Here is a 27,547-nt window from a genome sequence, read left to right on the forward strand (position 1 = left end):
GTGTGATCTGTAAGCTGAGCAATGCTTGCGGCCTCCTGAAGCCAGAGTGAGGCCTGTTCTTCCTCAGGCCTCTTCAGGAGGCAGGTGGCTGGTACCACATCCCAGGCCTAACCACTTCCTGAACTGTGGCACACCAGAGTTCTGTGATACAAACCATTTGGCTTGCGGCACTTGGTTACAGCAACTCGAGCAAAGTCAGAGTCCTTCTCCCCACCCCTTGTTACCAGATGGGAATTGGCGAAGACTGATCCCAAGTCTTCAGAAAGTTGTGAAGATCCTACAAAGCTACAGAGTGGTGGCCATGGCAACTTCAGGGAGCACCCAGACTTAGATGTGGGCTGCCGCGGGTGCTGAGGGTCTGCATCGCACTGTGTGTGAGTGCCGCCCTTCTGTAGTAGTCCACAGAACAGTAAATCTGGAGGCATGGATGATCGAGCACTTCAACATCTGTCTTCATGCTTAGTGCTCCCTAGAACATGAGCGTCTCTTACGTTTTTCTCTGTGTGGTTTGCTGCTCGCACCATCTTTCTAAGTAGGGAAGCTTTAGAATGCATGCTACATCTGTTTGTGTGGCAGTCCTGCTAGAGCAGTGCTAGCCTAGCAAGGGGATGTGACAGCCAGGTGGCACCTGAATGACCATGCCCCGGGGTGCTTTCCAGTTGAATGTTGCCCTCGGCAGGATAACCTAATAACCTAAGTGCAGCTGCGGTTGTTTATCTTATTTGGGTGCTTGTGAGAGAAAACTCATCTGTTTTCCTTGCTTGAGGAGAGTTTGTAAAGATACATTGATTTCTAAGGATTGGCTGAAGAAGTTGAAGTACCTCTTAAAGCCTTTTAAAGCCAGGTATGGTGGTTTGTGTCCGTAGTCCAGCACCGGGGAGGCTGTGGAAAGAGAATTATGGAGTTTGAGCCTAGTCTGGGCAGTGCACCGAGTTCAGGGCAGCCTGCACGATGTATCAAGACCCTACCGTAGAGTAAATGAACAGGAAAGGTCTTTTTAATGTGTTCTTAAGATGTTTATGGCCTTTAGAATTTAAAAGTGCAGAATACCCAGGGCTCTACTTCATTGACTCACTGCCTGTGAGCAAGCCTGCACCTACTGAGGGCTTGGCCTGTTTGCTCTTGTGTGCTGGATCTTGCACAGTACAGAGAGCATGGACCAGGAGCTCGGTGAATAGGTGCAGGTGAGATATAAAACTTTTAGTGGTTTACGACCGGGGGAAGGGAAGCATCTTGTCAACAAGCCTTGTCAGTTTTGAGGGTTTTTTTTTTGACTAATTTCTATTCATTCATTCATTCATTTTGCGTGTGTGAGCGTGTTTGTGTGTGCGTTTACACATGCCAAGATGCACTGTGGTTAGAGGACAAGTTGTGGACATCAGTTCTCTCCTTCCACCATGTTGGTTCCAGGGCAAAGTACTGAAGGTCATTAGCCTTGGCAGCAAGCCCCTTTTCTCACTGAACCATCTCACTTGCCCATATGTTTAGTTGACTCCATCTTAAACACTTGCACAGAACCTGCTATGTGTTCCTCTGAGACAAGGAAGAACTTTGTAGGGTTACAGCTCACCTGTATCACAGCAAACCAGGCTTAGGAAGTAATGAGTGAGCCCCGACAGTCACTACATGATGTTAGCCATTAGCTACAAAGGCCAGCAACAAATAATACAGATAAGACGTTTGTATTCCTCAATGAAGCAAGAAGCCAGCTTTGTGACCAGTGCATTTTAAACATTTCTGATCTCTTTTCAGGAAGAAACCGATCCTGCTTGTGCACGGTGATAAGAGGGAAGCCAAGGCAGACTTACATGCCCAGGCGAAGCCCTATGCGAACATTTCCCTCTGCCAGGTAAGCTGCCTCGTGCCTGGACTTCATGCTCAGTCTGCAGGTTAACCGATTCCACCCTCGCCCTTGGGCAGCAAACCCCTGATTTCTTTATCTTGACTTGAAGTCTCCCTCCTAGTGACTGCTGCACGTTGGTCCAGAATGTCGCACTCTCTGGAACCACACAGAGCAATTCTCTTACTGGCTCCTGGAGAGGCTCCTGGAGTTGAGGTCAGCTGTCCTGATCGCTTAGTCTGTCTCCAGGCTAAGCTTTCTCTTCCTTTGTGCTCAGTGCAACAGGCATCTCTGCTCAGGCCAGCTGGCGCTTGCTTGTGCCTAGTTTGTCTGGTGCCACTTGGATTTCAGCATGGGGCTGGTCTCCTAGATGCACTCCAGTGGCTTCGGGCCTCTTTGAATGCAGCCGATGACTGCTTCCATGACACCTCTGTCTTCTGTTAGCCACCACTGACTCTTTAATTGCCCTAAGTTCTTTTTCACATCAGCCAAAGAAATTGAGAGGCCTATAGATTAAAAGCCTGTTATGAACCCAGCCTAGTGAAGCAACATCGAATGGCCACATACTGGAACCAAAGCTGAATGCAAGATGGGAAAACAGAAGCCATTGTCCAGTTTCTCTGTGTGTTCCATAGTTTTGCCCCCTGCTGGGTAGTCAGCCTGCAGTGTGACTGATGACTCTCGGGCGTGTTATAGCAGCTACTTTATAGTCTAGGTCTGAAAGAATCTCTGTGTTATTTTGAGCAACAAGCAGGCAAAATTTGAAGGAAAGGGATTGAGGGGATTTTTTTTTAAGCTTTTCTTTCTTTGGAAAGGCTACCTGTGAAGTGACAGGTAGAACAGTCACCATTTCCTGACTCTATGAGCATGATTGCCATTGTGAAACACAGTTTTCTCTCCTTGTTTTCACTATCGTAAAGTGGGCTCAATGACTGGGAACATGGCTTACTGCATAAAAATATTTCCTGCACAAGTATGAGGACCTAAGTTTAGTCTCCACACCCACTTTAAAAGCCAGGGGGCTGCATGCACAGCTGTCCCCCCAGTACTGTGCCTGCATGCACAGCTGTCCCCCCCAGTACTGTGCCTGCATGCACAGCTGTCCCCCCAGTACTGTGCCTGCATGCACAGCTGTCCCCCCAGTACTGTGCCTACATGCACAGCTGTCCTCCCAGTACTGTGCAGGGTGGAGAAGAGAGGACCTCTGGGGCTGGTTGGCTGCCAGCCTGGCTTCAGGCTCAGCGAGAGAGGTCCTCCTGTAGCTGCCAAGCAGACTGCATCTACCACCCTGCGTACAAAGCAGGATTTCTGTTCTTAAAGTAGAGATGTGCTGTCCTTTCCTTGTAGGATTCCTTTCCTCACTCAGGACGTGAGAGTTTCAGCTCACATCTGATTGCTCTCCTTCCAGCTAAATGGAACCTGTGATTTTATTTTAAAGAGAACACAATTGGGTTGATTTTTAAGCACCTCGAGGCATTTTTTTTTTCCTGATTTATCCCATTGAGGATTATATCACTGTGGCTTCAAACCATGCTTTCTTCTGGACTGTGGATGTAATTCAGTGCTAGAGTGCTTGCCTAGTATCCACAAGGCGCTAAGTTCTACCCTCAGTATCACTGAGAAAATCCTCTTCCATCAAACGTGTTTACAGTTCACCTTATGCATAGAGGTGTGTTTATGCCTTCATGTATAGGTTGCCTAAAATTCTATTGTTTGATTTGCACCAACAGAAGAGGTTAGTTCTTCCCATCATACTAAAAGTAAACTGACAGGAATCCTGAAAGCCCATGAGCAGGATGGCCACCAGAGGGCATAAGCACACACGGCTCCCAAAACCTTTACAAAGCACTTCACCTGAGTGCCTCACTCTAGAGAAGTGAGTGGTTCTCAACCTCCCCAGTGCTACAACCCTTCAATACAGTTCCTCATGCTGTGCTGACCCCCAACCATAACATTATTTCATTGCCACCTCATGACTGTAATTTTTCTACTATTGTGAATCATAATGCAAATATCTGTGTTTTCTGATAATCCTAGCCAACCCCTGTTCAACTCTCAAAGGGGATTACAACCACAGGTTGAGAACCACTGCTCCAGTGGGAGATGCAGGAGAACTGTGGCCCTGTCCTGTCCTGCTGAAGTGCCTTTCCATATTGAGTGTTTCTGGTAATAGCAGTCATCCGGGAATCAGTTGGCTGTGTATTTAGTGCAAGGGGCTGGAAACAAGGGGCTCAAATACTTTGTCTGAGTTCTGCCTCAGCTCTAGGTCTGGGTATATGGCTGTGCCTTGGCTACTGTAATAACATTTATAGATGGAAAACTTTTTTTTTTTTTTTTTAGACTGGGCAGCTTAAATAACAGACATCTAGGAAGCCGGGAGTCAGGTCACTGTACAGGTCACTCTGGTTCTTGGTAAAGACTCTGCTCGTACCTTGTGGTTGGCTGTGTTCTCCCAGTATTCTGCATGGTAGAGAAGTGAGGGTCCACTAGCACTCTGGTCTCAGTGAGGACTCTGATTGTATTGGAGACCCACATCCACCACCAAGTCCGTCTCACTAAACACTGACCCGCTTGGCTTTGCCCTTTAGTGTGTGAGTTGAAGGGTGGGGATGACACACAGGCTCATTCCATGATGCTCATTCTGGCTTTGTCACTTCCCATTTGGTTAAATCTGACTTGTTCCTGTATAAAATGGATTCCTAGTGGCATCGTTACAGCGTTTGAAAGAGTTGGTCCATTCACCCCCAAAAAAGCATTCACTAAAGAGTATCTGCTGAAGTTGCTTTTATCCCTGTTGTTTGTGCCTTAGTCTGGCCTGAAGCATGTTACTGGTAGCCAAGTAAACTCGGGAGCCAGTTCTCCTAGCCACTATGCTTTCTCAGTTAAAAGTGAGCTGGTAAAATGATTGTGTGGTTTTACAGACGTGAAATACAGTTCATAATTTTCTTCTCTAGTCAAACAGCACAAGTGCATGCTGGTCCCCATGTGTTTCCCCAAGCTTCGTGGGTCTGCTAGGAGCCTCTGCAGACTGCCTGCTACCCACTTCATAGTCCAGTTGTCCATGTCTCCCCTGGCAGCCAGTCCCATCCTTCCATCCTATAGTTGGGAGAGGACACTGTTTACGTAGATGTATTGCTTACAACAAAAGACCTCTTTCCTAAGCACTTAGGCATATTTTCTCATCCTCCCCTAACAACTAAATCTCATAACAATAGCCCACTTTAATCAGGCAAAAGCAAAGTCATAGAACATAAGTTATTTTCCAAAGTCAGGCAAATTGTGAGGCAGGATTTGAGGCCAGGCAGTGTATTCCTAAACTGATCACTCAGCGACTTGTTTGTTCCATAGCCATTCTTTCTGGCATATCCTGCTTGACTTGGGTCTTCTGTGCTAGATGTGAGATAAAATGTTTACCCTCGACACACCTGCACTTATAAAACTCATTCTGGGTTACAAGGTGGGCTTGGCATTGTGTATCTCCAGCTTCTGCTGCCTTTGTATGAAACGTTCTCTTTCAACTTAGCATCATGATGTCTTAATTCCACCAATTCCATGCTGCTTTAAATCTGTTCTTAAAACTCTGTTCATACTAACTTTCTTGGAAGCCAAATATCTTATTTAAAACTTTGTTTGGGATCACATTTATATTTTTTGGCAACTAAAAGATTAGGTTTCCCACTTATAATTTCTGTAATTAAAAATGTAATATGTATTAAATCATGTTATGTAAGGTCCCCCCAGCCCCCAACCAAAGTATTTTAAACGAGTCTGCTGTATACTGTAATAAAAGCTGTGTGCTGTTTGTCCAATAGAGGGCAGTCAAACAGTTTTGTTTTGTTTTGTTTTTAAAGAGTTGCCTTGGTCCCTTCCCCATTTAATTCTCAGTAGATAGTAATATTAAGCATTTAAGTGCAACTTTGTAAAATAAATTACTTTTTCCTATCCTAGGCAAAGTTGGATATTGCATTTGGAACACACCACACGTAAGCACCTTTTATGAAGTGGGGGAAGGTATGATTTTAATTGGTCAAAGGACATAATCAAGGAGCTCTCTGTCAGCATGGAAGCGTGAGATCCGTGCCTCGGAGGCCTCTGCCTGTTGCTCAGGACATCTGCCGTGGCCATTGGAAGACAGAATTCAAGAGCGGTCCTGTGGTCATAGACAACTCTGCGTGCTAAGTCAGCGCTTTTGACGGACCTGCTTTTAAAAGTTCTGTCATTTGGCAAGAATGAATTCCATTGAATAGTCTATTATTAGTCAGCCCCATACCCTGATAAAGGAAAACTGATTTTATGGAAAGTTGCCAGTCTGCAAGGCTCCAGTGAGCTCCTCTGAGATGGCTCAGGAGAAATTGGCCCACCCCTTCCTCTCATGTGAGCCAGTGACAGCTCGATTTATTTTTAACTTAGTTTCGTAGCCTCTCACCAAGTACTTTTAGGGTAATTCGGCTTTTCAAGTGGATAAAAACAACAAAATGTGGTTGTCTTTACTTTAATATTCTTACAAATCACATTTCTCTTGAGGGGATTTGGCAAAAGACTGTGACAGAAGATGCCTGTTCTCTCTTTTTAAACCAGGAGTGGAAGTGTGGGCCTTGCTGCCCCAGAGAGGAAGCAGTGTGCTAGGGGGAGTGGCGGTCCTCGGTCTGGCCTGACGCTGCTTCCTGCTGAAGCCGAGATGGACAGTGACAGTCTTGTGGCTGCCTTTCTCTCTGTGTGCATACAGCAGTATTTTTGCCAGTCTGTTGTGAAAAGGAGCCAGACTGGAAGCAGTTAGGCCTCTGCACGAAGTGATAGTTCCGTTCTCTGAGTTGTCCTGGGTGGATAGGGTAACATCTACAGGCCACCCCTAATTGGTAGCTTTTGTCCACTAAGGGACAAAAGAGAATTTAGAGTGAACTCAAGTACTGACTCATGCATAAAATACTCATTTTTTAGCTCTGAGCACACAAGATGCCAATTTCAGCTCAGAATACAGATTGCTGTCAGTGGGGGCAGCTGAGCCCTAATGCAAAGCACCACACAGGAAACCCTTTTCTCCCGCCCTTAGCTGAGACCCCAGGATAAATACAGTCTTGATTCTAGAAGGCCTTCTGCCAGCCCTGTCACCATTTGGGCCCCGGCATGATTTGTTGGGCCACTGGTGCCCGATTCCTGTGCTGAGCACGTGGTCTGTGCTGTGTAATGAGCTTGGCAGGGGAAAAGTTCCGATGTCCCTCTGTGCTAGCAAGCAATGGAGAGCTTGTCGGTCGTGCTGTCACCCCCGGGAGAGACTTGCGGGGTCAGAAGACTGCCTCAGACGCTGGCTTGGTGATGCTTCCCTGTGAATGCAGCAGGGAAGGAGCAAAGGGGAAGCTCCCCTTTGTTTAATCATATCAAAATTATTTGGTTCTTTTAATATCATACACCGGAAAGCAGAGACCTAGAATAAATGTGTTTATGTTCCTTGGGGATGAACATAGGACTAGAGATCATTTTTAACCTTAGTTTTTAATTTGTTCTTGTTTGCTCAGTGCTACAGTTGATTCATTATTTCCTTCGCCCCATTCAACCCTTGCTCCTTAGAGCAGCTCACACATGCACATTTTGTAGGTTAAATCTAATAACTCACAATTCAGAGACGTCACTGGAGTGGAACCCTCCCCAGTCAGAGAGTATCCAGGGTTTACATTTTGCTGGAACGTCAGTATCTTGTAAAGTATTGAGATCATGTCTGGAAATTTTAGTTGTTCATTATTTTAAAAATTAGGAGGCCGAGCTAGGAGAAGCAGGAGTTCAAGGACAGTCTACATGAGATCCTTCCTCTTCGAAAATTATCCAAGCAATCCCTGTAATGTCATTGAGTCTCCAGTCGGTCATCCTTGTCCCTGTAGCTTTTCACCTTTGAGTGAGAGCACGAAGCATGGGAGACAGAGAAGGGGAAGGCCTCAGCTCACAGTGATGTGATAACAACTCTCCTCCCAGCATGGAGGGACAACAGTCACTGTGAGGCAGGTTCTGGGATGTCACACACCTGAGCGATGTACTGATGAGGCATTGGCTGGGTACCATGTACAGGGCACAATAGAAGTAGTCAGGATTTCACTCCATCTACAGATGTGGTCTGTCCAGCATCTCCAGGGTGCACAGCCGTTCCGGGCACGATGTGTCACATGATGCTTTGGAATGGGAAAGTTCTTTGGTTTGGCCCGGAGTTGGGCAGTGCTCCTCTGTCTCACCAAGGCCGCATCTCCCACTCACTTTCTAGTACTGTAAAATGTTGACCATCCCACCTCCAGCCATGTCAGTACACATGGTGCCCTGGCTTGTGGGCATGTGTGAGTTCATGCTCATGGTGACTCAGATGGTCCTTTTCCTCCAGCACAGGCTCTGCACTTGGGTAAAGTGAGAATGCTTCGCTCTGTCAGTAGCGTGTGGCGGTGAGATGTCTCACAGGAAATTCTCAGTTCCCAGGCATGGATCCTAAGGCTTCTTGCCTCACAAGCACAGCAGCCGGCATCGTGGGAAAGTGAAGAGCCTTCCCTAAGGATGGCGCTTCCAAGCCTGTCCACCTCACAGCCTTTCTAGGCTACAAGACTGCCATGACCCACATCATCCGGGAAGTTGACAGGTCAGGCTCTAAGATGAACAAGAAAGAAGTGTGGAGACTGTGACCATTGTGGAAACCCCACCAATGGTGGTTGTGGGCATGGTGGGATATGTTGAAACCCCACGAGGCCTCCAGACCTTCACGACTGTATTTGCTGAGCATATCAGTGATGAGTGTAAAAGGCGGTTCTCTAAGAACTGGCACACATCTAAGAAGAAGGCTTTCACCAAGTACTGCAAGAAATGGCAGGATGGCACAGGCAAGAAGCAGCTGGAGAAGGACTTCAGCAGCATGAAGAAGAACTGCCAGGTCATCCACATCGTTGCCCACACTCAGATGCGTCTGCTTCCTCTGCACCAGAAGAAGACGGACTTGATGGAGATCTGAATGGGGGCACTGTGGCTGAGAAGCTCAACTGGGCCCGAGAGAGGCTGGAGCAGCAGGTTCCTGTGAGCCAGGTGTTGGGGCAGGGTGGGATGATTGATGTCATCGGCATGACAAAAGGCAAAGGGTACAAAGGGGCGACCAGTCGTTGGCATACAAAGAAACTGTCCCAAAAGACCTATCGAGGTCTGCACAAGGTCTGCCTGTGTTGGGACCTGGCACCCTGCCCACGTAGCCTTCTCTGTGGCTCGAGCTGGGCAGAAAGGCTACCATCACCGAACAGAGATTAACAAGAAGATTTACAAGATTGGTCAAGGCTACCTCATCAAGGATGGTCAACTCATCAAGAACAATGCATTTACTGACTATGACCTGTCTGACAAGAGCATAGACCACTGGGTGGCTTTGTCCATTATGGTGAGGTGACCAGTGACTTCCTCATGCTCAAAGGCCGTGTGGTGGGGACCAACGAGTGCTTACTCTTTGCAAGTCCTTGATGGTCCAGACCAAACGTCGGGCCCTGGAGAAGATTGACCTGAAGTTCATTGACACCACCTCCAGGTTTGGCCGTGGTCGTTTCTAAACCATGGAGGAGAAGAAAGCATTCATGGGACCACTCAAGAGAGATTGCATTGACATCAGGATCACTTTGTGTAGCTGGTGGGGTCTCACCAATAAAATATTTCTAGTTTTAAAAAAAAAAAAAGTGAGACCACTTCATGGGATTGCCTTGGTGCTGTTAGAGGATCCAGAAACCGTGCCTGGCGTGGAGGTGCCTGAGGTGCGTTTCCCACCTTCCCATTGGGAACAGAGCCCATTGCCACCCCTATACTTACGAACCGTGCTGTAGTCTGCCTCTTTGAGGAGTGACTCCATTCCTTGTCTTCCTATATTTTTAACTGGGGCCCTTGTAGCACACATCATAGTGCTGTCTTTGTAAAGATTACTATGTCTTTCCTTAAATCAATTCATAATTCTGTTTGATAGGATTCAGTGACAGTGATACATGGTTTCCTCGTAACTGATGCCTTGATTAATGGAAATATTTGTAGAGTTTTTATCATAAATCCCTAGCTGGCTTATCCTTAATTATAATCAGCTGCTAATGTGGCGACTGTGTGTGTCAATTTACCCAGATTTCAGGCACTATAGTTTCACAACTACAGAGAAGAGGGCTCAGCAGCTGTCATTTCCCAAGCCTTGCATTAATTTATTGTCTGCCAGCTTGAATTTCCTTCTCCTTTTGGCAAGAACTAAATATCTCATTCCCTTTTCTGATCCTGTCCTTTCCTTATCTTTTTTCTTTTCTCTTAAGAGGCAGGACCTTAGCCACACCAGGCCATAGTCACTAGAAGCCTGAAGCCTGACGCCTAGCATCCTAGCCCTGAACTCAGAGGCATAACCCTGCCTCAGCCTCCCAGGTTGCTAGTGTCACAGGCGTGCACTGCCATTCCTGGCCTCAGCCTCCCTCCCGAGTCCCTGGTATCACAGGCATGAGCCACCATGCTTACTTTTCCCCTTCTCTGTTGTATACCTCCTCCTGCCACACTTGATCTCATGGTGTGGCTCACTTGTTGTCACACATGTCACCTGAGTTACACAGATGAGTAGTAAGCAGCAGAAGACAAGAGTCACACACTTGAGAAGCGACACTCCAGTTCTGGAGAGAAGACGTAAAGTCCCTTAGTAGCTATGCTTAGGGACTCAGAAAGCCCTGGTGGGCAGAGAAGACTCAGCCCAGTTCCAACTGAGAGGACTTTCTTCAAGCCCAGATACAGAGCTGTGACAAGGGTGGCACATGGAATACATGTCGACCAGGACAGGGCATCAGACATCGTCCAGTCTTCAAACTGTAACCGACAATAAGAAATAACATTTTACACCTTCCAAATGTGACTGCACAGCCACGGGCTGAAGCAAAGGCTTTCTGGACTGATACTTTCAAAATATGCTGTAGATATTTCCATTGTTTGAAACGTGCTAGCCTGTTACACAGCAAAAGATTCTACTCCTACCTTGCTTGCAAAACACAGGGCAAAGATGTCCATGTGGTTCTTCATACCGAAATTATAGCCATGGATACTATGGGACCGGTGAAGGGATGTGAGCTCATGCCCCCAGGTGTTGGGAGCCTTTTCGAAAGATAGCTTTTTATGTGTCTCCTAGGATTTTTGGAAGGCAGTGTGTAGAAGGGGAGTTTATAATCACTAAAAGTTTGAGTAATACAAGAGGCTAAGCATGCATCCCTCCAGCTGTTGCCCTGCATTCTCACTAGATAATCTGCTTATTTGGAAAATTCTGTTCCTGATATTTTTTTCTCACCTCCCTCTCTTTGAAGGAAAATGATGCTCTTGCTCTATGAAGAAGGCCTCCGAGTTGTCATCCACACCTCCAACCTCATCCGGGAAGACTGGCACCAGAAAACCCAAGGGTTCGTAGGGCCGTGCACTGCATGGCTGTCGCTTATGCTGGGAAGGGGCCACGACCAGTGTGACTCACATGCCTCCTCTTTGTTTTTCTGCTTGTACACGTGTAGAAAAGAGGCATACCAGAAAGAGTCATAGTTCTTTAGCAGTGCACAGTGACTGCCCTACCTGATCCACACCTCCACCCCCACAGTCCTCTCCCACTCCCCGGCCTCCATCCCACTCTCCTGAAGTAGCCAGTGTTATCAGCCTGGTGCAGAATCACCTGTAACCATCCCTGATACACAGGAATACTTATGTGTAGATGTTTTGTAAAATTTACTTGGCATCTCTTCTATTGTTTGAGAATTTCACACATACATATAATGTTTTCATGTTGGGGTTGGTTTGTGTGTTTGTTTTTATCACATTGCTGCTATGTACACCCGGCTAGCCGGCACACACGTGTCTGGAGATTGTCCTGTTTCCACCTCCCGTCTTGCCATGGGAGCACTGAGGTCATAGGTGTGAGTCACCTCGCCTGGTGTTAATGCGGAGCCTGAGGATGCAGAGGGAGGTCCTCACACTTGATCAAGTTCTTTAACCATTATGTCATCTCCCCAGCCCCACTCCCCATTTCACCATCCAGAGGCCTTGTTTTTAAGAGGATATTTTGAGGGACGTGTCCAACTCAAATGGTGCTACCTCTCTCCTCCTTGGTTAATAGCTTTACTTCTCTCTCTTTCATTGAAGCCATTTCTGTACATCCCTGCCTTCCTGGGAGAGCGCTGGCTAGTGGCCTTCTCTCTCATGGAACATGCAGGCATTTGTATCACCTTGTTTCAGGTTCCCAGCATGCTCCACTGCTGCTCTCCCTGCTATCATCTCCAGGGTTACTTAGCCTGGGCCAGAGCTGCTCTACCTAGTCTCACTCTGACAGGCCCCTGATCCTCAGCAACCCCATGGGTTGAGCTGAAGTAAGGGGCCTTCCAGCTCACCCTCCGGACCTGCTTTGACCTCAGCGGGGCTCAGCTTCCCTTAGTCCTCTTAAACTATGCTTCTCAGGGTATGTTAGCCTGATTCCTGCAGGATCAAAGGGGTCTCTGCTTTGTCTCTAAAAAACCTTGGCCACAAGACTTGTTCTTGGTTGCCATCTCATCCCTTCAACTAGCCACCCCCACCCCCACTTCTTTTTCTTAATTTTAGATAGAATCTTTTATGTAACTCGTGCTGGCTGGGAAATCACTATGTGGCTATGTAATCCTAGCTGGTCTTGAACTCTTGATCTTTTTGCTTTGCCTTCCAAGTGTTGGCTCCCAGGACTTTGTTGATCTGCTGAGTCCTTTGTCCATTCTGCCTCACTGCCCAAGGAGATCTTAAGCCAAGCCTCTCTGAGCTGCTGCCTGGGCCTGGGGACTCCTACTCAGCCCTGTTAGGAAAAGATATGGACTTTAGATAAGTGTGTTCATAGGGAAAAAGGGATTATGAAACCAAACAGATTTATAAAGGTCACACACACACACACACCATTCTTAGGTGGCTCTCAGAATCTTGCCAGCTCATTCTGGAGTTGTGAACTTGAACTTATGGGCAGCATTGCTTCCTGAGGCTTCTCAAGTGATCGCCATGAGGAAGGCTAGAGAAAGTAGGGGTGTGGCTGGTACTTTATTCATTTCTTTAAAGAGAAATCTAAAAAAGCATATTACCTGGATTGTATCGTTCAAACTCAGAGTAAATATGCCATTTCCCTCCATCTCGCCTCTCCCAGCCACCTTAGTACAAAGCCCTGTTAATACAAAGCCCCGTTACCCTTGGCTTTGTCTGCTCTTCTCAGATACTTTGCAGTTTCACACTGTGATTAAAACAACAACATAAAAGCCCTGAGACCCTAAAAGGGGGCTGGAGAGACGGCTGAGTAGCTCAGAGCACCTGCTACTCACTCTTCATGCAGAAGTCCTAGGTCAGGTTCCCAGCGCCCACATGACGTCTCACAACCATCTGGATTCTCTGTCCAGTTCCAGGGGATCCAACATCCTCCCTGACCTTTGTAGGTAGATGCATGCGCACGGTGCACATACACACATGCAAATGCTCAGACACATAAAATAAGAAAATCTTTTTAAAAACCCTTTACAGATGCTCTCAAGTCCTCCTTTGTTGAAGCCTCAGCTGCGCTTGCCCCCTACTGTGTAGATGTTCTAGCTCCATCTCAGCTGTGCCTTCAACACCTGCTGAGGCCCTGGGTTTCAAATCATCCTCTGGGCTCGGGAGTTGGATTAGCAGGTGAGAGCACTTGCTGCTCTTGCAGAAGATCCAGATCGATTCCTAGCAGCCAATCAGGCAGTTCACAACTATCTGTAACTCCAGTTCCAAAGGATCCCGTGTCCTCTTCTGGCCTCTGTGGGCACCTGTATGCATGTGGTACACATACCTATATTCAGGTACACATAAAAGAAATAAACGTACATTCCAAATTATTTAACCCACTACAGTGTCCTCATAATCATTTCACAAAGTATATATATAAAAAAAAATGCCTCCTACCTTAGTATCCTAGTTTAGGAAGCCATTTCCTGCCATGAACGTTCTCATCCAGAACGTGCCCTGTCAGTGAACCTTCTGCTCTTTGGCTCTGAGGGATCGGTGGGAGGATACCTCCTCACACATCCTAGCTGGTCACTTTCCTGGCAAAGAAAGTTCTAGAGAAGTCTGACTACAGTGGCAAATCCAGCTGGATGCAGATGTGGTCCAGGTGTGGTCTCCCACCTTAGGCAGACCTGTCCCTCCTATACTAAGTTCCCCCTGAGATAAGCAGGGGCGAGTGCAGCGTCACTCTGTTGGGAAGGCATAGACTTCAGACATACAGCCAAGAGTTCTCATTCAGCCTGCCTAGCATCCCAGCAACCTGTAGCCCATCAGCTCCCTTGGAGAGCAGCTGTGTGAAAGTATTGGGCCACTTCTGTGTGGTTTTGGTGGGAAGAACTACAGGGGAATTAGGGAAAGACAGAGACAGCAAATATAGTGTGGGGTCAGACTCAACCATTCATTGCCTCTTACAGCTCCTGGCAACAGCCCTTTGAGGCTGAACCCTTAATCTGGATTTGCCCTAGAACAACCTCTAGTCCTAGAGTCTTGAAGTCACGTTGTTTTTGTAATCTACCTGTGTCATACTATATTGTATCTTTTGGGTTTAGATATGGTTATTTCCCATTTGTGAGTGGAAAGGAATTGATGAGATGGAAGATGTAATGTTTTATCACTGTTTTGGCTTAGCCTTTTGAGGCTAATGTTAAATGTGTTACATATTCTAGGCACCAGAAAGTATAGGGTATGAAAATATCTCAAACCACTACAGAATGTTCACTATAAAAAAAGAGTTTGCTTACTTAAAATAAACTTGCATATATATTTTTCATGGTATAGATAGCTTTTGAGTCTTAATTCTGCTAAAGAGCTCAACTGATAAGGGCATGGTTTTGCATAAAGAGATAGCATTCAGAAATAATTCTGTGATGGGAGTTGTTGGATCAGGGTGATCAGATCTGTTTCCTCCTGCCAGCAATCACTCCATCGCCAATTAAAGAGAGTGGCAAGAATTTCCCTCTTGCTTTGAGCCAATCAGAACAGAGGCATTGTTGCAATGAAAGCCCCTGACTGCTAACCCTTTTTTCCATTCCAGAATATGGTTGAGCCCTTTGTACCCGAGAATTGACCAGGGAAGCCACACATCTGGAGAGTCAAGCACCCGTTTCAAAGCTGACCTCACCAGTTATCTGAAGGCGTATAACGCTCCCCCGCTGCAGGAGTGGATAGACATCATCCAAGAGCATGACCTCTCTGAGACCAAGTGCGTGTCCCCTTCCAGTATGGGGCCCAAAAGGGACTCCTGACTCAAGCCACACAAGCCTGGGAGGCAGAGGCCTTGGGAAGGGGTGGGGTGGTATTCGGCTGTGCTGCATGAGAGGATGAGGGGGTGAGAGTAGATCTGTTCACACTGTGTCTCATGGTTCATGGGCATCAAGGGGTAGTGGGCCTTAAGCCTCCACTGGAGCGACTGGGGAGTTGCTGGGTTCTTGGCCTGGACCCTTAGTGCAGGTGTCCTGCTTTTAACTGGCTTAGCTAAAAGTGAACTTCACAGTAGCAGTTACTATGGAGGAGGCCTGGCCCTAACGTGGATTGGCTCCTTGACCTCTCCTGTTATCTTAGTTTTTATCTGTATTGTAGGCTTGGGGTGTCAAAGCACAACTCGCATGTCATTTACTGTGTCTTACTTTATTTAGTGTTTACCTCATTGGTTCAACCCCTGGACGCTTTCAAGGAAGTCACAGAGATAACTGGGGACATTTTAGGCTTAGAAAGGTAATACAATTTTGCAGTTTTTAATGTTTATTCTTTCTCCCTTTTAATTTATGATGGATCCCATCCCCAGATTCAAATCTCAACTTGCCGTAAACAAGCCTTGTGTTCTTGACTTGTTCTTCAGCCTGCCTCTTGCCGTCTGTAAAATGGACAAAATGTTATCTAGTAGTGAATATAAACTAGAGTGTTCTGTAAGCAGGGGAACTTGGGACTAAGGGTGTCCAGCATCCGTCCTGCAGGTTCAGCAGCATCTGCACATGACGGGGCTTTTGTCGGATCTCGGCGTTTCTCAGGAGCTGAGCCCACAGTAGACTGGGTCTGAGAGTGGCCAGTTCAGTTCTGTTTCCTACAGCACGATACAGCTTGGGGAAACTGAGAAATATGTGCATGTGTGCACATGTACATGCGTGTGTGCGTGTGTAAATATGAACGCCTAAGCTGTAGGAAGGAAGGCAGTGCATACTAAAGTAAACGAAGCATCAGTTTGACTCTGAGTCCCACTGGGGCAGCAGCTGTCCCCAGTCCTCTCGCTGTCTGCGGCCTCTGGGTAGTGCATAAGTGAATAAAAATGTCCAAGGACTCGCTCTCTTATTCCTCAGTTTGCCCAAGTGTCAAGGCAGGAACTGCAGATCAACCTTCTGCGGTGCTATAGGGGCTCATGACCGTCTGTAACCATCCCTTCCATGTTAGCCAGGCACACTGGAGGCCAAGGGTTTCAGCTGTGTTCCCACCTGCTTCCTTGGGCCCTTGCTCATGTTAGGCCAGTGTAGCTATCCCCACTGTGAGGCTACACCCCAGCTCTGGAGTGCAGTGCCAAGCCGGGAGCCATAAGCTTTTCTCAGAAGGAGTGAGCCAGAACGCACAGTGGTCTTGTCCTGTTGGTTTATGTGATATATATTAGACGATTGTGATTTTAGGGTGGGTTCATCTTGATATTTCTGCTAAGATAGGTCTTTAAAAACGATTTATTTTGCTTTTGTTTTTAATGCAAATGAAAGACTTTTGGACAGAGACTTTTCCTGTCCACATAGTGGGCTAATACATACTTTTAGTATTTAAAAAATAGTCTTCAAAGAAGAAAACATAGTTTCTGCAGACATGACATGAATGGCTAGTCCGTTCAGAGTTTCCTTGTAGGTTAGACATCCTGAAGGACTGTCCATGTTGTGGGCACTCGGGCATCTCAGGCATTATTGTTAACACTGTGACTGTTGTGCTTGCTTTTCTCCTGGAGCAGCTTCTGCAAGCGCATGCCCCGTCCGCACCCAAGGGCGAGTGCTGGCCCATCGTGGGCCAGTTCTCAAGCATCGGCTCCCTGGGGCCCGATGAGTCCAAGTGGCTGTGCTCAGAGTTTAAAGACAGCTTGCTGGCCCTGAGAGAGGAAGGCCGAGCTCCGGGCAAGAGTGCCGTGCCTCTTCATCTGGTGAGCCCTCTTGCTCTAAGACACAGCCTTCCTTGTCATCGATCATAGTGGGGGAGGGGTGGGGGGAGGGGCGGGGGAGGGTGGGGTCGTTCAGGAACCTCGAGCAGCCCCTCGAGGTTCACTTGTGTGCTTTTCTGTTCTTTCAAGTTGTCAAGCTAAGGGAAGAAATGCCAGGTGCACCACTCAGCAGAACTTTAAGCTCCGCTAGTTATCTAGAGACGTATAAGTTAATGATTGATTTTGCATTTAATTTGATATTAATTTGGCATGTCAGAAGGGAAAAACATTTAAATTAAAGTGTAATTCTGCATCAGTTATTTATATTTTCCAGGAGCTTAGTGGCCAGTTTAGTTATTTTTTTCAGTAAGATGGGGATTTTCTTTTAAGATATGGTTTCTTAAGGTTTTTTTGGTTTAACATCTTTCGTTAAAATTTCCATTTTCTTAAAAACTAGTCGACATTCCTTTCTTTCAACATGATTCATGCCAAGTTTTCTTGTTTTTGTCTTGTCTTGCTTATTTTTAGATCTATCCCTCTGTGGAAAACGTGCGGACCAGCTTAGAAGGATACCCTGGTAACTGCGGGGACTTGGTGGCGGTTTCTCTGTGTAGTCCCAGAATGCCTTGGGGCATGTTTTGTTTTGTTTTGTTTTGTTTTCACTGGAATTGGTTAGAAATGTAGGATGGTTTTCTATTATTCAGATGAAGCTAATGAAACCAGGATTGTAGAACTCTGCAGTGTTCCTGAGAAGAGCAGTCTGGACACCCAGTTTCACCCTCATAGCAACCGTGTGCGGTGGTTTGCCTAAGTTTTACTACTAAGGCATCTAGCAGGTCGGGTGTCAAGACAAGATCTCCAACTAGCGTGAGCTCCTCTGGCGCCCACTGCTGCCTTGTCAGCGTGGATAGCATCCGCTGCCTATGTCTGAGGTTCTACTTAGTCCTTCCAAATCCCCTCCCGGCACAGCCACGTTTAAGGCCTAGAGTTGGTGATTACACTGACCTTTGTCTAGCTCAGTTGATATGTCAGTTTTCAGACTTATTTTCTAAAAATCTCTCAACCTTATTCTTCATTTCTCTTTTTCTACTGCTGCGCACTGAACTTTTAAACGGAGGCACCCTCCATAATGCCGTCAGGTTATTAACAAAAGCCCAAGAGGGTACGCCTCTGGAAGAAACCAAGTCTGATTGGCATTCATTGTCGGCTGGCAGTGGAATGCACCGAATTATGACTAATTTTTCCCATTTATTGCATATGAAATTAGATGTGACCTTGCCAAAATAATCTCAATGAAGTTCAGAGTATATTTGCTGTTCAGTGCTTTTTAATGGCAAAATAAAATTATTTCACTTTGACTCTGGGACATAGGTAGTGTTTTCTTCCTGTACTTCTAATAGGCTAGAGCTTTTCAAAGTGCACTTTTAATGAGAGAGAATGTGGCATTCTCAATGCAGCAATTTTATAAGTGGTTCTAAAATAGAATATGTTTTTAGCTGTTTGCAGTAGGAGACAGGACATACTTTATTGGGCATTGGAGTTGTGTAAAGCCCTCTCTGCACATAGTTTACTGTGGGGAAGGTCCAAGGTGTGTTTGGAAAGTCACTGATGAATCTACAATGGATTTTTCTTACTTTAAAAAAAAAAAAAGGCAGAAGTGCTTTCTTATCTTCCAGTTCTTAGCCTCCTCTGCCACCTGTCTGGAAATGGCAGAGTGTAAAGGCAACTGGACAGGAGAGAGTTTGTCACTAACTGCGCTCCCAGATGTCCTGCCTGGGACAGAAACCTAGTGATGGTCTTCATACCTGCCTCCGGGGTAAAGCAGGCCCGGGTGCTGTCATTCCCTATGTGCTTAAGTGAGACCTTTTCTTTTCCAGTAGTAAACTGTCCAGAGAAAAGAAGCTCTTGAAGAAAATATACCAAATTTGAGTTCTGGTAGTGTAGGGCCCTTGAAACCAGCTTCTCTGGAGGCTGAGACAGGAGGATCACAAATGCAAGGCCACCCTGACCTCCAGAGTGAGATCCAGGCCGGTTTGGACAAGTTTGTGAGGACAACATACAAAGTAAGAAGAGTGCTGGGGTATAGCTCAGTGGTAGCGTCCTCGCTCACCTGTGTGAGCCGCTTGGCCACGACAGAACCACAGACACAGAGGGAAGGCCGTGTGCCTAATGTGAGCACAGGTGGGTTGTTCAGTGAGCTGTTACCTAAGATGAAGCACCGGAAGCACTTGTTCTTCGTTTATCTCTTATTATTAATAGGGATTCTCTTTTCAATGATGACACCTCAAATCATCTTTTATTCCTTTTGTTTGTTTTCCTCTTTTAAAAGCCGGGGGCTCTCTTCCCTATAGCATCAAGACGGCTGAAAAGCAGAGGTGGCTGCACTCCTACTTCCAGTAAGTAACTGGTTCTCAGCGCTGCTCCTGCCTCCCCGGGACTAAGGCTGTGGTGTCAATCTGCCCATTTAAAAATGTGCTTTATATAATACAGCTATATTCTTTCATCTGCATATGTTAGGGATGGAAATAATTTAAAACAAGGTTTTGAAAATTTTTGGAATAGGTTTTTTACCAGAGTAAAATTTATCTCTGTTGGCAGGCAAAAATAAATAAATAAATAAATAAAAGATGATGTTGGGTGGTTTATGGTTTACATAAGCAGCATTTAGTTCATTTTGCCGAAGCATGAAGTGTAGCCATCCTGACTATGGTGTGTAGGGGTCCGCACTTGCTGAGGGTAGAGCCCAGGCCTCTGCTCCAGGATGAAGATGGTGCATGTTATACCAGCAGAGCTCGGTAGGCGAAGGTGGGCGGGGAAAGAAAGGTTTGTCCTTCCCATCTTCCAGCCGTGGCACTTGCTCATCATGAACATTCTAGACCAACCCCAGAGTCTTCCTTCCATAGAGGCTTTTCAGCTGAGCAGCCTGAAATGAGGGTAGGAGTCTGCTTCTGCAGCCTTCTGCTGAGAGTCCTGTTGGCCTGTGCGTTCCTGTCATAGTCTCCCAACAGCACACTTTGATGTCGGCTCCTTTCAGTTCAGGTTCCTAGATTCACTCAGATGAAGAAAATGGTGGCCCTGTTAATCCTGATTCTGTGCTGGCAAACTGCCTGTTAGCTTGAGGGATTATCCTCTTCTAAGCCAGAATCACTGCCTCACGACAGAGGCCATTATGCCTTGGAACCTTAGTCCTAAAATGTTAGAAATGTAGAATTAATATTTAAAGCCAAAACCAGAGCATTTCTGAGTTATCCTCTTGCCTCTTTAGACTCACCTGTGATGGACAGGCTGCATTCCACTCACTTGGTCTCACTGGAGAAGCTGCTGTGGAGACTCTGCTCAGTAGTGTGCGCTCTAGGGCATGTTAGCTTCCTGCTTCCAAGAGCTCCCAGCCCAGCCAGAGACCTGTGTACACACATGCAGAAAGCACACGGACATGAGTGCAGTGCGCATGTGCATGCATGCGTGTGCTGTATGTGAAAGGACAAAAGTCCACAGGTTTGATGCTTGTGTGGCGACTGCTAAGTTTCCTTGTTTGACATCGTCACTTTTCAGAATGATGATGCGTTGTTCTTCTTCTGTTGTCTGAACAGAGTCCCATCAGCCTCCAGTGACAGACTGCTCCTGCTGTCGCTTTAGATTGGCTGCTGCCTTTCATGCAGTTCCCTCGATAACAATGTTGTCTGTCTCGAGTTATCTTCTCATTTGTGTTTTATGTCTCTTCTGTCATTAGCAAGTGGTCAGCAGAGACATCCGGCCGAAGCAACGCCATGCCACATATTAAGACGTACATGAGGCCCTCGCCAGACTTCAGTAAACTGGCTTGGTTCCTGGTCACAAGGTAAAGGGGCTTTATATGTTTCATGGGAGGTCGTGTGACTTCTGCTCTGAAATAGAGTGGAGTCTTAAAAAGTGTTCTGTGAAGTGTCTTCAGTTTTCAGCCTGCTTCTGTCACTGAGCCTGAAAGGAGGCCTGTGACTAATGTCTCCGGAATGTGTGATGGTTGCCTGGTGGTTTGGTCTCTAGATATCTGTAAGGTTTGAATAAACTCTGTGTTTGCATCTTTTTATATACTGTAATAATAGCTATAACAGTGATTAAGCTAACTGACATTTAGGGTAAATACAGAAGAAACAGGATGCTAAAAATGATATTTTTTTCTTTTATTAGTTTCTCTCTTAGATAATTAAGACTTGAGCAATCAGATCTCTTATGTGCCATCCTAAAAACCATCTTTATTATGGTATAATTCACATATCAAAAAATCTGTGCCTTAAAGTCTACAATTTAACAGTTTAAACATGTTCACAGAATTGTACATCTATCACCACAATCTAATTTTAGAGTATTTTAATCACCCCTAAAAGGAACTCCCTACCCACTGACATTTTGTTTTTCTCTCTCTCTCTCTATTTTTTTTTAAGATAAATTGCTTTGCCCTTTGGAAAGTAGAGCTGGGAACATTAGTACCTCACTCCTAGTCAGAGCCCAACCACTGGGCATCTCTCTGTGACTCAGTAACCTAATTGGTGTCAATCACAGATAACTAAACTATCACAGAGCAAAATTAGTGCTTGCAGAATGAAGGAAGAATAAAAAGAACCGTGTCTGGTTTTGTGGCTAACAGTTGTGCCTGGTTCAGGTGAGAAACACTGACCCAAAGAGATGGCTGATAAACACAGCGCCAGAGGGCATCCTGAAGACTTTTGCAGCCACAGAGCATAGTAGAAAAGCAGACTTTTGAGTTCTCAAAATAAACATTCAGGGTGCATATCTGTCATTTAGCAGCTATGTAAACTTGGGCAATTTATTTAATCTATGTTTATTTCTTAGTTATAAAAAGGAAGAGGTAATGGCTACTTTTGGGGTTCCTGTGATTGTTAAATGAGGTGACAGGCTGGGTACCTGGAATGGAACTGGGTCCTCTATGTGGTGGTGGTGGTACATGATAGAAGTGGCTGTACACAGTGAACAGACATACGTGCAGGCAAAATACTCAAATACGTAATTTGTTTTATTAAGGAATGGCTGATCACTAAGCTACCCTCAATAACCAGCTCTAACCAGCTCTAAGCTTGTGCAGAGGCCAAGTCATCCTCTTTAAAACACCACCTTATTCAACATGTCTTTCTTTTCCTTTATGTAGTTATCCATTTTGTTGAAACAAGTTCTCATGATAGAATTCAGGCTGGCCTTAAACTCATGGTAGCTTGCTCTGTTTCATCTTCCCCAATGCTGGAATTACAGGCAGGAGCCACATACCTGTCTCACTGCACATACTGGTGCATGTGTGTGTGCGTCGTGCATACATATATATTAAATAAGGTCCCACTGTATCTCTGGCAGGCCTGGAACTGGCTATAATACCAGTTGGCCTCAAATGCCCAGAGACCCACCTTCCTCCATCTCCTGAGTGCTGGGATTGAAGGTGGGTGCCGATGTGCTCAACGTGTTTTCCAGGAGGTGTTAAGACACAGACTGCACCATTTCTTCACTCAGGAAGTCTCGCAGCCCTGTGCATAGGCAGGATCCGTGTGAGGTCCTGTGATTCATAGTTATATAGGAACGGCCCATGTTGTTCCTAAGAGCACTAAGTCATGCATTGTTCTTCCTGGGTTTTCACTACCTGCTTGCTGAGAGGGTGAAGTGTCCATCAAGCCCTTATAATCGTCAGATACTGAATATTCTCCCCATTTCAGGCCCTGTCTGTAGCTCATGGAAGGCAAGAAACAAAGTACAAAAGAAGGGGAGGGGAGGGGAGGGGAGGGGAGGGGAGGGGAGGGGAGGGGAGGGGAGGTGTCAGCTCAGGCCTGTAGCAGGTGAGGAGCTGCATTTGGAGCTTGTCTGAGGAAACATGTCGGAGAAAGTGGCCTTAGGAGGCCGACTGAGGAAAGCGTACCACACAACAAGGGAAGAGCATACTGGTCAAAGGGAACAACTTGAAAAGGCTCTCAAGCTGGAGACAGTGTGGAAGGTTGAGCTGTTCCTGTGCTGATATGCAGAGCTGAGCCAGCTAACAGGAGGCCCTGAAGTGCGGTGACATCATCTAATGAGTGCCTTGAAAGCTAGGTCAGGCTGCTGAGTGGAGAGTGGGTGTGTAGGGAAGAGTGGATGTGGGCAGCTGAGTTGGGCAGTCTGCAGAGCCTGTGCTGTTTATTGGGAAGAGCGGTAAAGGCAAGCTACCAGGGGTCAGGGAAGACGCTGTGTGCAGCATACTTCCAAATCACCTTCAAGGAAACAAGTTGAAGTAATGAGATACACACCAGTCGGCACAGCCAGACTAGACTGCAGCTCAGCCTCTTAGAACTCATGAGTCACTGAGCCCCAAACACATTTCCTGAAACACAAAGGCAAGGTACAAAAGGATGCTGGCAGTTTGGTGGCGAGATGAGTTATTCAAGCACTTGCCGCCAAGAGCTCAAGAAGTGACACTTCCTTAAGGAAGCTGGAGTCTTAGTAGCAGCCATAACTATGAGTAACAGTCCTTGTTCCTTGTAAGCATGTGAAACAGCAGCTGCTGTTAGTAACACTGGTAATCACCCTTTATGATAGCCCCGTAGTCTATAAACTCAGCGAAGGCAAGAACTGTGCTCACAACAGACCCAGCACAGACCCTCGATCCACGGGGGTGATCACTGCCAGCACGGAGGTCCTAACCAGCACAGAAGAGACAACTGTTGTTTCTGCTCAGCAAGCATATGAAGAAAGGGGCAGGAGAGAGAACTGACCCTGACTAATCGGCCTCACCTGTCCCGAGGTAGCATAGACCTCTCCTACGTGAGAAGTAAAGCTGTACATGGAGGGAGGCAGCTCCACCAGCCACTTGGCAGATAGGTGTTGCCGGATGATGCTGTGGGTACCATCCACTCGGCAGATACATGTAGCCGGATGATGCTATGAGAATAGAGGGAAGGAAGCTAAGTTGAGCTTCTTGCTCTTGTGGAATTGACAGTTAAAGAGACTAAGCAGGTCATACCACATGAATTATTTGATCCTATGGTGCTTTTCTGACTTCTGCACAGGTGGATTCTTCTCCCCATGTCGTCCCTGAACTTGCAATCATCCAGCACTTGACTTCAACATGGCTTCCTCATTCTACTGGGCTTTTACATCTTCAACGTGCCTTTCCCTTCCCTCTAGTTATTTATGTGCTCATTGGCTTCCTCTCTAGGCTCTGACATGAAGCCCATGTCTATCTTGTTCAGCCTATCCCAGCACCTGGCAGGGAGCCTGATCGGTAGATGGAGTTCATCGCTGACATCATTATCAACACTATAGAAATGAGACAGCTACAGGACAGCAAATTTGACTGCAGGGCTAGCTCACTGGGAAAGCCCCTGTATAGAATATGTGATGTCCTGGGCTCCATCCCAAGCACACATCAAAATAAACCCGACGACAGGCATATTTACTGTGAGACCTTTAAGAGGGATTGTTGTCCACAGAGGTGTGAATTTTTGCTGTGGTGGTTGTTGTAACTTTTGGTGAGGTTTTAGTTTGGTTAACTTCAGCTTGATTCTCTCTCGTGCTCATCATTGATACCATAAGGCTGTGTGACTTTTCCTACTTGGAGCAAGCAGAACAGGGTGATGGCCGATGCTGAGGAACACCCAGGAAGTACGCAGTAAGAGGATTTCTCATAGCCAGGCATGGTGGCACATACCTGTAATTCCAGTCCTCCAGGGCTTGAATCTGGGGGTCACCATGAGGTCAAGGCCAGCCTGGGCTATAAGGCAAGACCTGTCTCAAAGAAAAAAACAAAGGAGGTGAGGTTTTTCATATGTTCCATTGCCAACCAAGCCATCTGTCCTGGTTGAAGAGCCATTGATGGTGTACTAATCTTCCTTCTACATTAAAAAAGATTCGTTATCCATTCATTCAGGGCACCGTTCTTAGCTAGTTATCCAGTGCTGCGTCTGTTGATTGAGCGTTTCCTAAATGCCAAGCACTTTGCTAAGTGCTGGCAGTACAATAGTAAACAGCCATTGACCTGGTTCTGGTGTTGGGAGCTACGTAAAAGCAAACAGGCTTGTTCACACAGTCAAAGCAGGGGATGGGGTGGGGGGTGACTATGATAGAGAAAAATAAGACAGAATGGTAATTTAGGTGATATTTATTTGAAGTCTCAGGACCAGATGAAGTTCAGGAAGATCACATGACACATGTGCAATCTGTTAACTTCTCTCTGAGGGTGTCTAGACCAACATCCCATGATAACTGTCTTGGAAGTGGCAGCTTTTGCCACTCAGTAAGATGGAGTTTTGCTGTCTGATTAAATGAATTGAGGAAAGGCTTTTGCAAATCGGCTTACGTTTTGCTTGTAAAGTTGAGGTGCTGTGTCATCCTTACAGTCAGTCAGTAATCACAGAGAAGTTAAACAAGGCACATGGAAGGCCAGCCAGTGGGCTCCATCACTCACTCCACTGTGCATAGGATGGTATGGGCTGGGTAGGTGCCACTTTTTAAACGGGGAGTCAGAGAAGGCCTTGGTGATTGCTTTAACTGAGAACTGGAAGTGAGGTAGGTTCCCTGTTCATGGATAGCTGGAGGAGAGCAAGGCAGGAGTAGGCACAGAAAACAGGCTTGGAGTGTCTGAGAGGCAGCAGGGATTGGGAGAGAGGTCAGAGAGCAGCTTGTGGCCAGCTCCCCACCCTCCACCCCCTTACCCCCTGAGTTTGAGGCAGAAGTTCCTGAGGCTTTACAAGTCACAGGCTCGGGAGACCGTTACACATCAGTGAATTTTTTCACTTGAATTGGCTGGAATCCATATGTGCTTTTAGGAGGTTTATTCAGGGTTGAAGAAAGAGATGGCTCAGTAGCTAACAGCATGTACTGCTCTTGGCAGAGGACCCAAGCACACACATTGGGTGGCTCACAGTCACCTGTAACCACAGCTCCAGGGAGTCAGTGTCCTCTCCTGGACTCTGCGGTACTTGCGTTTGCATCCATGTACCCAGAACCTCCCTCCCATTTATCCCACCACACACAATTAAAACTAAAACTTTTCTTTAAAAAAAAAATGCACTTTATCCATGGAACTTTTTAGAACAAGAGTTTTAATATACTCAACTTGGGCTTATATAAAAATAATGTGTTTCTCGACAGCTATTGGTATTGACTCAAAATATTCAATACTGTGTATAGAATTGATAAAAATGATAATCTTATAAAAGATTATCAGGATCTCAAAAGATCTGAGTTTCAAATCTACAAATCTATATCACCATAGAAGTGTGGTTTGCTGTGGTATTTACTGCCCATAGCTTTTGACCTCTTACTTCCCACCCACTCCAGCTATACATGAGGCCTTGAGGCTTTTGTTTTCTACAAAACAAAGAGTTTTAGACTCAAGCTGTACATTCCTTCCTCCCACCTTTAAAAGAATAGTAATTTATGTGTATGGGTATTTGCCTGAATGTCTGTTTTGTGTAACACATGCATGCAGTACCTTTGGAGGCCAGATGAGGGCATTTGGGTTTCCTGGAACTGGAATGAGAGGGCTGTGAGCCACCATGTAGGTGCAAGGTTGCAAGGTCCAACCTGGGTTCTCTGGAAGAGCAGCCAGTGCTCTTCGCTGCTAAGCCATCTTTCCAGCCCCCGCCCCCCCTTTAAAAATGTATTTAGTCTGAGATAGAGTCTTACTAAGTTATCAGTCCTCTTGTCTCAACCTCGTAAGTAGCTAGGGCTAAAGGGGCATGCCGCCATGCCTGGGTCAGCCTGGGCTGTTGAGGCAATCATATGATAAACACAGGTATATGAAACAGCTGTAGTTCCACACAGCATATCGCTTTAGGTTTCTTTGTTTGTTTTTATTTGTTTAATGAGCAGTATGCTCCAAGGGTAAAAGTATACTATAGTAAGTAAATATACCAGTAACGTGCTCAGTTGTTACCATTGTCAATAATTGTCTACACCTTATCATTGTATGTACTAGAAACCTTATATAGCTGACAGTGTACTGGGCTCATTTAGACCAGCATCACCATCAACTTCACCATGACTATAATACATGATGTCTTTATGTATGCGAAATGCCATTGTGTGGTATATCACTGGATTTGAATAAGAACCCTTTAAAAACTACTTCCTTCTTCACGTTGTTAAATGTGAAGAATACACAATAAAAGGGCATAGACAGAGTGCCCACTAGCCCTCTTTCTACGCCTTAGCCACTATACTCTCCAAATTGAAACCATTACCATTAGCCGCCAGGGTACTTAGTAGCTTCAAGTGCGATGCCCTGTTCAAGCCTCGCACCCTCAGAATGTGATATTACCTGACCATATTATTTGAAGAAATAATATGAGACAAGATGCAAAGATCAGAGTCCTAGCTGGGTGCCATTCACCAGCCTTGCCGTTTACATTTGGGGAAAACCCATTTATAACACGGGCGTTTTATCTGATTTAATAGAATGTTCTGAGGATAGTGATAGAAAAATTATGAGGATGTTGCCCGTTAAGCTATACAATGCATTTAATATTAGTTTGTTAGGCTTCTTTAGATTCGTGAAATCAGGTCTAAAGTCTTTGTCTGGTTTGCATATATGGCAC

The 27,547-nt window shown here is 46.0% G+C and overlaps 1 protein-coding gene and 1 pseudogene across 1 annotated transcript in view; both read left to right on the forward strand.

The window, feature by feature from the left end:
- The window catches only part of Tdp1 (tyrosyl-DNA phosphodiesterase 1), a 67,900-nt gene that overhangs the window by 11,863 nt on the left and 28,490 nt on the right, over positions 1-27,547 (forward strand). The window contains exons 5-13 of the mRNA XM_021178876.2: positions 1,753-1,849; positions 5,789-5,823; positions 11,152-11,244; positions 14,898-15,065; positions 15,499-15,577; positions 16,815-17,000; positions 17,526-17,574; positions 19,327-19,393; positions 20,728-20,835. Of these exons, the coding sequence (XP_021034535.1) occupies positions 1,753-1,849; positions 5,789-5,823; positions 11,152-11,244; positions 14,898-15,065; positions 15,499-15,577; positions 16,815-17,000; positions 17,526-17,574; positions 19,327-19,393; positions 20,728-20,835 (882 nt within the window). The remainder of the gene's footprint in view (positions 1-1,752; positions 1,850-5,788; positions 5,824-11,151; positions 11,245-14,897; positions 15,066-15,498; positions 15,578-16,814; positions 17,001-17,525; positions 17,575-19,326; positions 19,394-20,727; positions 20,836-27,547) is intronic.
- Positions 8,265-9,663, forward strand: LOC110307274 (large ribosomal subunit protein uL3 pseudogene; annotated as a pseudogene).

Source organism: Mus caroli, unplaced genomic scaffold (assembly GCF_978045245.1).
Source record: "Mus caroli unplaced genomic scaffold, Mus_caroli_1 scaffold_14, whole genome shotgun sequence".
NCBI lineage: Eukaryota > Metazoa > Chordata > Mammalia > Rodentia > Muridae > Mus > Mus caroli.